This window comes from Gekko japonicus, unplaced genomic scaffold (genome assembly GCF_001447785.1).
Source record: "Gekko japonicus isolate JY-2015 unplaced genomic scaffold, Gekko_japonicus_V1.1 scaffold105, whole genome shotgun sequence".
Classification (NCBI taxonomy): Eukaryota; Metazoa; Chordata; class Lepidosauria; order Squamata; family Gekkonidae; genus Gekko; species Gekko japonicus.
In genome coordinates, this window is record NW_015167532.1 from 1,088,827 (window position 1) to 1,098,905 (window position 10,079).

Here is a 10,079-nt window from a genome sequence, read left to right on the forward strand (position 1 = left end):
TATGGCTTGTCCAAGGTCATCCAGCCAGGTGCAAGTGGAGGAGTGGGGAATCAAACCCGGCTCTCCCAGGTTAGAGTCCGCGCACTTAACCACTACACCAAACTGGCTTTGCACACGAAAGTTTACGCTTTGCACAAAACTCTGTCCGTCTTCAAGGTGCCTCTGGACTCAAACTTTGTTCTGCTGCTTCAGACCAACACAGTTACCCCACCTGAATTCTCCTTCATCAAAAATCACAGTCATTGCAGAATTACAGATCTTGATGGGCTCACTTCTGTGCAGAATCTAGAAAGGTAATGAAGCAGCATCAAATATAGATCAATCCCAGTTCATTACAGAATGTCACGAGCAGACAGTGCGGAGAGTTTTTCATTTGACAATTAGCTCTTCCAGCTTAGGGAAGATTTAAAACCAGAGGGATGAATAACATCTGTTATTCTGCAATGAAAATTAACTCCTCTGGTGACAGAGCGACTGGATGGCCGGTTGATTGATTATACGGGACATTCGGAAAATGGACCCGCAGAGTGGAGGGCCCCCGACTTGGAGGTTAGGTGGTAGATTGTCCAGGAACAATGAAGAGAAACAATCTGCTCTTCATTTAAGTCAGAGAAGTCTGAACTTAGGGCAATTTAATGCCATTTTTTTTTAAAGATACTAAAGGCTTGGCTTGCATGTGCAAGAAAATGAGGTGGTAGGATGCTAAGACTGTATTTGGGACTGTACTCCTTCACATTGCAGATGGAAGGTTACTTGCTGGAGGGCTCCTTTATGTTATAAAGTCCCTTGCAAGCAGAAAACCAGCAAAGCATGCAAAGTAAAACCTTTGTCCCTGCTGATGCAGTTTTCTATTTTGAGTGAGCTTTTTAAAGCATTTGAAACAGGACTCTACCACCTCTGGTCTAAAGAGTCCATTTTGCCACCTTGGGTCTACCAGTTCCTTACCACCCCATCCTGCTACATTTGTGGACTAGGTCTAAGCATTATCTTTCGCAGTATAGTTGTCTCTCGGGTTGCTCTCCTGTCATGCCAGATGACATTTAAACCTTCCACACCCATGGAACCCGTTTATAATTTCTGCTTTGAGGGTGCATCCTCCTTTGGAACCATTCTAGCCTTCCTGCCTCCAGAGGAAGCAGTTACTGTCCAGCCATTTGGGTTTCCAAGCCTCTATCTCCTGAGGTGTGACAGCCAAGCAATGTGTGAGATTATCCTACTTTGGCCGGAGCAATTAGCATTTGTAATCACTGAAGTTCTTTGTGCTTGGGGCTTGATAGCTCTTTTATACCAGCCAGAAGTTTGCAGCTGGGTTCCGACTCATGACCAGAATGTGGTCCCCATTGTGGATAGATTCTAGGGTGAGGGGCATTTCTCCAGAAATATCACAGAGAGGTATTATGTAAACTAGGTCTAAATTTCATATGTGGAGTCGAGTCATGTGGCTAGTATCTGCACTGGTTGGATGGTAAACGTGTACTATAACATATATGCCGAGTGGGAGAAAGAGCACATGGTGCATTGAGCACCATTACTTTTCTGTTCTGCAACTGAAGATCATGACAACTCTGTGAAATGTGTGAGTTGTAGATGCATGTGGACCACATCCCTGATGCAGATGCGCAAGAGGGGCACATTCCTATTTCCCGACTTTGTGTGCGTTGCACAAGCAAGCAGCTATTGCATATTTTTCACCGCAAGACAGGAAGTGTGAAAACAGGAAGTGTCGTTCCTCCACTTCTCTGAATGGTATGAGTCCACCCAGAGCTTATTTCTTTAGTTTTCTTCCTCTTCCTCTGAGGTTTCTGTTTTGCTAGATCTCGACAATAAAGGAAGCCACATCCCTCAGTCTGCAAGACCCGAGCAAGGCTGTTAACGATAAGCGGTCATTCATTCATGACACACAACGGCACATAACACACAAACAGATCTAGTGGCCTCCAGAAAATGTAGTGAGGAGAAAAGTGGGGTTAGGTATGGTCTTAAGAAATCTAGGAACAAATTCCATCATGGCCATGAACCTTGATAGATACCTTCAGGTGAGTTATTCTCTTCCTGACATTGTTCATTAATGCCATGTATGCTGCCTTAAAGATCATAGAATCATGGAGTTGGAAGAGACCTCCAGGGTCATCTAGTCCAACCCCCTGCACAAGGCAGGAAATTCACAAATACCTTCCCCCCCCACACACCCCAGTGACCCCTGTTCCATGCCCAGAAGATGACAAAAAGCCTCCAGGATCACTGGGGGGCCAAACTGGCCTGGAGAAAAATTGCTTCCTGACCCCAAAGTGGCGATCAGCATTTCCCTGGGTGTGTAAGAAAGGGCCACGAGAACTAAGCACTGAGGCAACCCTTCCTGCCCTCCCTCTCGTGATCTGCCTAAGTTCACAGAATCCGCATTGCTGTCAGATGGCCACCTAGCCTCTTTGGAGGAAGACCACAATGCTAATCTAATGAATCGAAACATAGTCATAAACTTTATGTCTGAACATTGAGTGTTTCTGTTCTTCTCATAGTGTCTTGGAAATATACTACATTTGCAGGCAGAATTCTTTTTTAATTGCCCAATTATGCCACAAATAAATTAATAAGCGTTTAAATAAAACATAATTTTAATTCATATTTATTTATTATAGATTATATGTGTTTATTTAAATGGATATTTAAACATAAATATCTTTTCCTTAACTGTAGTTTTGGGGCTTTGTATGTTCCAGTGTTGTTAACACCAAACACACACACACACCGACGAAGCACCACGGCAATTTGGAGCAAGTGTGTTTCCATGGCCACAGGCTCCGGCATGACCACATGCTACAAGTGGTTAAAAGGGAAGAGCATTCTAAGGTCTCATAGGTAAACACCTTTCTCTGGGAAGTAATTACGTCTCTGCTGTTCAAAATCAGTTAATCCTCTTTGGCCAGTCTTCTCCCCGAAGGAGGATTGGGCAGTGGAGAAAAGCAGGTTTGCTCTCCCAGAGTGGCAGGTGAAGAGGAAGGGGTTAGAATACAAAAACATAAGGAGAGCCCTGCTGGATCAGACCCGTGGTCCATCTGCCAAACCGTTTCTCTGGAGTGCCAAAGCCATCCCCTGATGTTGTGCCCTGACACCGGGGCTCAGAGATTTTTTACTGCCTCCAAATATGGATCTTTCCCCTCCTAGCCGAGGAACTTGGAGGCCAACCTGAGCCAGTTAAGTCTGTGGGTCAAGACCAGGTTTTCAAATTGTGCCTGTCTGGTGTGGTTTAAAAACAAAACATCGCTTATAGTTCAATTTTACGAAACTGAGGCATTTGCGGGTAGTTGATCCAGCCGCAAAGCGCTCGGCAACCAAGAAGCCAAAATATATTAAAACGTGATAAGCTGCTTTGGATCTTTCCCAGTGGTATATCTTTTGTGTGTGTGAGAGAGGGAAATAATAGTGAGCCGAAACCTGGAACTAGATAGTCAGTTTAATCAAATCAACAAATATCAGAGGGAACAAGATCTGAGGGTTGCCATCCTCCAGGTTAGGGCTGGAGATCCCCCAGAATTACAACTGATCTCCAGGCTAAAAATTCCTGGCTACGGGACAGAATCATAGAATCATAGAATGTTAGAGTTGGAAAGGACCTTGGAGGTCATCTAGTCCAACCCCCTGTACTCTGCAGGAGCATAGCTGAAAGATAGCCCTACAATGTACTCGAAAGATGGTCATCCAGCCTCCGCTTGAACACGTCCAGCGAAGGAGCATCCACCACCTCCCCAGGCAGTCTGTTCCACTGCTCAACCACTCTTACAGTTAGGAAGTTTCTCCTGATATTTAGCTGGTAATGACTCCCTTGTAATTTCCACTCATTAGATCTAGTCTGGCAATCCGGAGCAAGAGAGAACAGATCTGCTCCATCTTCTACATGACAGCCCTTCAGATACATGAAGACTGCAATCATGTCCCCTCTAAGCCTTCTCTTTCCCAGGCTAAACATACCCAGCTCTTTCAGCCTTTCCTCGTAAGACTTGGATTCCAACCCTCTCACCATCCTGGTTGCCCTCTTCTGGACACGCTCGAGTTTGTCAACATCCTTCCTAAAATGTGGTGCCCAAAACTGGACACAGAACTCCAGGTGAGGCCTGACCATAGCAGAATAGAGCGGAACGACCACCTCCCGAATGAATTCAGGGCAGAAAACTGGTGTGGAAGACCCTTTGGTCTGTCTGTCTGAGTCTCATGTACCCACGCTGTCAGTAGCTCTCCCAGATCTCAGGCAAAGAATGCTCTCTTCTAGCATCTGTTTAATGGGAGATTGCCAGGGATTGAACCTGGGGCCTTCTGCATGCCAAGTATGTGCCAGCACTGAGGCCCCCTCCCTTAGTCCCATGGGGAGAGGGCTGAAAAGTAAATATCAGTTCACGCTGCCACCATGTGGAGCCCTGTAGGTCTCCCCTCCAAGGGGCCCGAAACCCCAAAACAAAGGCTCCTTGTTTCCAGGCTGCATGGGGTTTGCGGTATTTTTTTTTCCTGCTGTCTTTTCTCAATTCCCGTGTCAAATCTCTGAGGGTAAATAAGAGAATAATACAAATTCATTTTAAATGCAAAAGCAGGAAATTTGCATTGCGACATATGAATGCCCCCTGAGCAATTTTCTTTTGAGATGTTGACACCATTTTTCATCTTGATTTCCATATCAAAGAGATCTCAGAACAGCCATTTCAGGGGCAGTGCAGACGGGAGCAACAAATCCTACAGTTGTTTTTGTTTGTACTCGCTTAAGATATATGAATGTTGCCAGGCAATCCACTTTCAGGGTTTGCCCATATCTGTGTCCAAAGATATGTGAGAAGAATAGTGCCAGAATAAGCATCTCCATGGGAGAGAAGTGGCACCATTTCTGGGACACTGGTCAGAGTTTCGCTCACTTCCTTCTAAATGGGTACAGACATCTTCAATTCTGCAGGGCTTGCAACGCAATGTTCCCTCTAAGCTGTAGAGTCCTGTGAGCAAAAATTCTACTTTGTGAGCTACCGGCATTAAAGTTGTGAGCAGGTGATTTGGCTACTGCGTAAATTAGTGTGTTCTGGAGCCATCCTTCCTGAGCTGAGACAAAAAATGTGTGAGCTGGAGGCTAAAAAACTGTGAGATAGCTCACACTAACTCAGCTTAGAGGGAACACTGCTTGCAAGATGGAGCCGTTCCGCCTGGCTTTTGGCTGAGGCAGCGGGCGTCCCTGTACGGCCTCCCTGAGGCTTCTACTTGGCCACTGCTGGCCAGTATTTATTTTTCATCACAGGCCAGGAACTTCCCACAAACGGAAAATTTCTTTTGCTATCAGCAAGTGACCACCATGTTAGTATTTATGATGATGTCTTTAATTTTAATTTTTACTGTATTAATCAAATATATTTTGTGCAAATGAAATGCTGTTACCCGTCCTGAGACTGCTTGCGGGAAGGGCGGCCTATAAATATGAATAGATAGATGATAGATAGATGATAGATAGATGATAGATAGATGATAGATACATAGATACATAGATAGACAGACAGACAGACAGACAGACAGACAGACAGACAGACAGACAGACAGACAGACAGACAGACAGACAGACAGACAGACAGACAGACAGACAGACAGACAGACAGACAGACAGACAGACAGACAGACAGACAGACAGACAGACAGACAGACAGACAGACAGACAGACAGACAGACAGACAGACAGACAGACAGACAGACAGACAGACAGACAGACAGACAGACAGACAGACAGACAGACAGACAGACAGACAGACAGACAGACAGACAGACAGACAGACAGACAGACAGACAGACAGACAGACAGACAGACAGACAGACAGACAGACAGACAGACAGACAGACAGACAGACAGACAGACAGACAGACAGACAGACAGACAGACAGACAGACAGACAGACAGACAGACAGACAGACAGACAGACAGACAGACAGACAGACAGACAGACAGACAGACAGACAGACAGACAGACAGACAGACAGACAGACAGACAGACAGACAGACAGACAGACAGACAGACAGACAGACAGACAGACAGACAGACAGACAGATAGATAGATAGATAGATTTTACTGCTGGAGCTTCACTCCTGTGCGCTCCTGCAGGAAATGACCCCTGGGCTTGACCCATGTTGAATTGCCTCAGGGAAGGGTGGCCATAGAAATGTGGCTTGGCAAGGCTGAGTGGGGTACCAGTGTGGAGAAGGGGAGGAGTAGACCCCAGTAGCCAGTGTCTTCTCCTGGTTCCCAGATGGGTCTCAGCCTCCAGGTCCCTCAGGCCTCAGCTGGGAAGAGAGTTGTGCTCACCCGGGTCACCCTCCTCCCCTCAGGGTGCGTATCCCTTCCAGCCCTCCCTCTGTTCCAGCTGTGAGACAGGACCAGCCACCTGCTCCTTGGCGTGATGACGAGAGGGTTTAAATAGCCTTTACATGCTCCTCCCCCTATTTCTTTGGCCAATCAGCCCTTGGAGGCCCTTGGAGGCTTCTTCCAACTCCAGCTGGGACCCCACCCCCTTTCCCCCTCCTAGCCTATCAGCTCCCCGGCTGGGTTGGGCTCTCATTGGCCTGCCAGTGCATTTCAGCTGGGCTGCAGAGACACAATTGACACAGTTCCGTCTTCCAGCCAACCCCCCCCCCAACCAGCCAGTTTAGCCATGGGAAGTGTGCCAGCTTCCACTGTCATCGAGTTGGGTACCTGCAGTTCAGGGATGGCCTGTTGGACCGCTCAGGGCAGCCCACTGTGGGGGTCTAGCCATAGTAAATGGGGGGCATTGACTGGGATAGGGCTCCCTGCCTGGTCCTGGAGATATCTTGACATGGTGGCTATTAAACATATAATTCTGCTTGGTTGGTCAAGAAGATCTTTGAAATCCAGAACTGCCATTTCTTTCCTTTTCTTTCTTTATATATGCACACCATGCAGCCAAGGAAACCTAAACCCGTTTTATACTAATGTGGCTTTTTCCAAAGAATCCAGGGAATCGTAGTTTGGTACAGATGCTGAGAATGCTCTGTTAATAAACTCTAGTCCCCTGCCAAGAACTACACTTCCTAGAGTCCCCCTTGGAAGAGGCAATGACTATTAAAACAGTTTAAGTCTATGGCATAGATACGTCCTCAGAGTACACTGGAAGATAAGAAATATAAGAATTCCGATGACCGTTAGTGGTTTGGTTGTCTTTTCAGTGGAAAGCCTTTGTTGAGATCCTTTCGTTTTAATGCAGTAAAGGGTTTTGAAGGACGTTCCCCTTTTACCCCTTGAGGAAGTTAGTGAGAAGCAGCGGCGTCACTTTTTTTTCTTGCGAATCCCTTTGTCTTAATTTTCTTGCAGAACTTTCAGAATTAGACTTCTTGGGTCACAGGTTAGTGCTTTGTTGCTGTCAATGAGAGTCCTTGATAACAAACTAGCAAAATCAAGCCTTGGGATCGGCCTCCCCCCCCCCAGTCCTGGTAAAGGGCACTGCGACTTTCTTCATGGTGCTAGGAAACACGATGCCTGTGATAGAACAGTGTGATGGACTGTTTCCCCCTCATGTCTAGTTATAGCGCTGCACCCTATCTCTGGCGGTCCAAGGTGTCCTCATTAATGGTTGTTCCAAATTTAGCTGTTGCTGGGAGCAAATGCCCCGAGTATAATCAAAGGCCTGGTATCCATAGCAATGACACGGAGCATCTGGAGGTGCAGGACTTGCCAAACGTTGTAATAAGGTGCGAGGTGGGAAGAATACACAACAAGGCACGATGCATTCATTCACTTTTCCTCTCTGTGACAGAACAAAATTGGTTTTTAATATCTCCCACCCCCCCTTACAAATGCAATACAAAATACAAAACAAGCACCTGAACAAAGATCTTTCTTTCTCTCTCTTTTCCTTGCATGCTAATTTTGTAGTGATAAGAGACTTGCTGACTCTTGTACCCTGCTAATCCATTTGTCCTCATTTTAATTTCGTTCTGCAGGAGTATCAGCATTCGTATACAGCGTATTACGTCCTCAGAAAACTGCCTTATGGGTAAGCAATTGTAATGCATGTCTTCCATTTAAACAGGAGAATTTAGGGGTAATCGGACAAGGTCAATTGCCTGAATGGAACGAGTGTGTGCAAAGCAGCCTGGTACTTCTTTATGCTGTCCACTAGGCATGCTGTCCTCATGGCAGAGCCCAGATAATGCATAAAGGGCTTCCTGGGGAAGGGCACATTCTCACTTTACCTTTAACAACCTGGTCTTGCAGTTAACAGCAAGAGATCATTGCCGTACCAGCACTTGCATTGATTCCAGCTAATAAACATTCCGTCCTTAATTGGAGTATTTAGGCTGCAATCAGATGAGCTGTTTGATCTAATGTCGTTGCGGGTACCCCTCGGATTTAAACTGCTCATTCAAACAGCATTGTCAGTATCCCATTCCACAGTTGTTGGGGCCCCACCCCACTCGGATTGTGAGGTTTTCAACCTCGGAGAAAGTCTGGCTTTTACAGATGTAGCTGGTTTCACCCCACATTTCCAGATGTCTGGACTCTGCATTGCAATCTTCCCGTCTGTTTTCGCTTCTTTTAAAAAAATATCAGTGAGCGATGTGCGCATCATAACATTTCCAGATGTCTGAACTCCGCATTGCAACCTCAAGCTGTTTGGGAAGTTGAAACCTTCCCGTCTGTTTTCGCTCCTTTTAAAAAATATCAGTGAGCGATGTGCGCATCATCGGATTGTCATGCAAGGGATTTGAATCACCACTTGCATGCTTCTTGGTGGCAGTATTTTGATGTGATTGGGCACCTATGAGAGGGTTGGTTTTAGAGCAACAAATGTAAGAAAAACGACTCTTCGGTTGGGACTCAGCCCCCAGAATTTAACTCCAATCCGCTTCATAATATTGCTCTGACGAGAAAGCTCTGTGGGGAGAGGGAAAGGGGAAACTATGAAATGAGTGGGAAAGGGAATAAGATCAGGTGGGAAAGGGAGTGATTTCTGGTGGAGAAATAGAGTTGTATAGGAACCAATGATCACAGTACTTGGCGGAGGGTTTGCGGAGCTGTCAAAAAGGAGCCAGTGCTTCAGCTACGTGCTTATGCACGCACATGAAAAACAAACAAAAATGCCACCGAAGTGCCCGCCACAGCAATAATCTGAACAGTCCACCATGGGGTGAGCATGCGGTGAGGGTAAGGTATGTTTGAACGAAATTCTCCAGGACAAATAGCACCAGATAAATTAGAGGCATGGCCAGACCGTGCAAAGTCTGTCATCTGACCTCAGCCTTAGTTCTGTTTCACCTGTGGGTCTCAGCACTTGACTCTAACTTTTTTTAAAGGGAACTCTCACATTGCAGCATTGTGTAGTTGCGGGGGGGGGAGTCTTGGTTCTCTTGGCCTGGGCAGGTTTGGATTTCCCATGTTGCATCACTCACTGGCCCTGTCCTTCCATGCTCCCTTTCTGCTCCACATCTGATTCGCTGAGACCCTCATGCAAGAGGTGTAAAATCCTGGGCGCAATAGCAGAACTCGCACTGGAGCCCCTTTGCTCCTTGCCTCTTGCAATAGCTGAAGCAAAGCGCAGCGGTATGTTGGTTTGTTTGTTTGGACAACATTCTGTGGTGTTGGTTGTTGGGTGCCAAATGATTCTGATACCTGAGCTAAGGTGTTATTTTATGGATTGTAATGTAATGTTTTTTGCAAGTATATGTTATCTCTATTTATAGATTGTTATATTGAATGTTGTGAACCTCCCCAGGCCCTGTGACCCAGGGGAGTGGAGGGGTATAAGTCTATAAATAAATAAATAAGCAAACAAACATTTTCAAGGGCAGCCAGTGTTGGTATTAACTGAAAGCACATTTCCATATGCAGATGCATCACGTTCAGGAAAGCAGTTTTAGCATGGAATGCGTTTAAATGGCATCGGCTCAAGGTGCAGATACACAGATATGTACTAAATCATTTGTGTGGCCCAGGGGTCGTTTCGTAGAAAAAGAGCTAGGGGAACTCATTAGCATAACTCATTAGCATATGCCACACCCCCTGACATCACCGGAAGTGTGTCATAAGGCCACACACCCCGCCCCCAACGG

The 10,079-nt window shown here is 46.2% G+C and overlaps 1 protein-coding gene across 1 annotated transcript in view; it reads left to right on the forward strand.

The window, feature by feature from the left end:
- DPP6 (dipeptidyl-peptidase 6) overlaps positions 1-10,079 on the forward strand; it is a 308,399-nt gene that overhangs the window by 104,895 nt on the left and 193,425 nt on the right. The window contains exon 6 of the mRNA XM_015413434.1: positions 7,971-8,023. Within this exon, the coding sequence (XP_015268920.1) occupies positions 7,971-8,023 (53 nt within the window). The remainder of the gene's footprint in view (positions 1-7,970; positions 8,024-10,079) is intronic.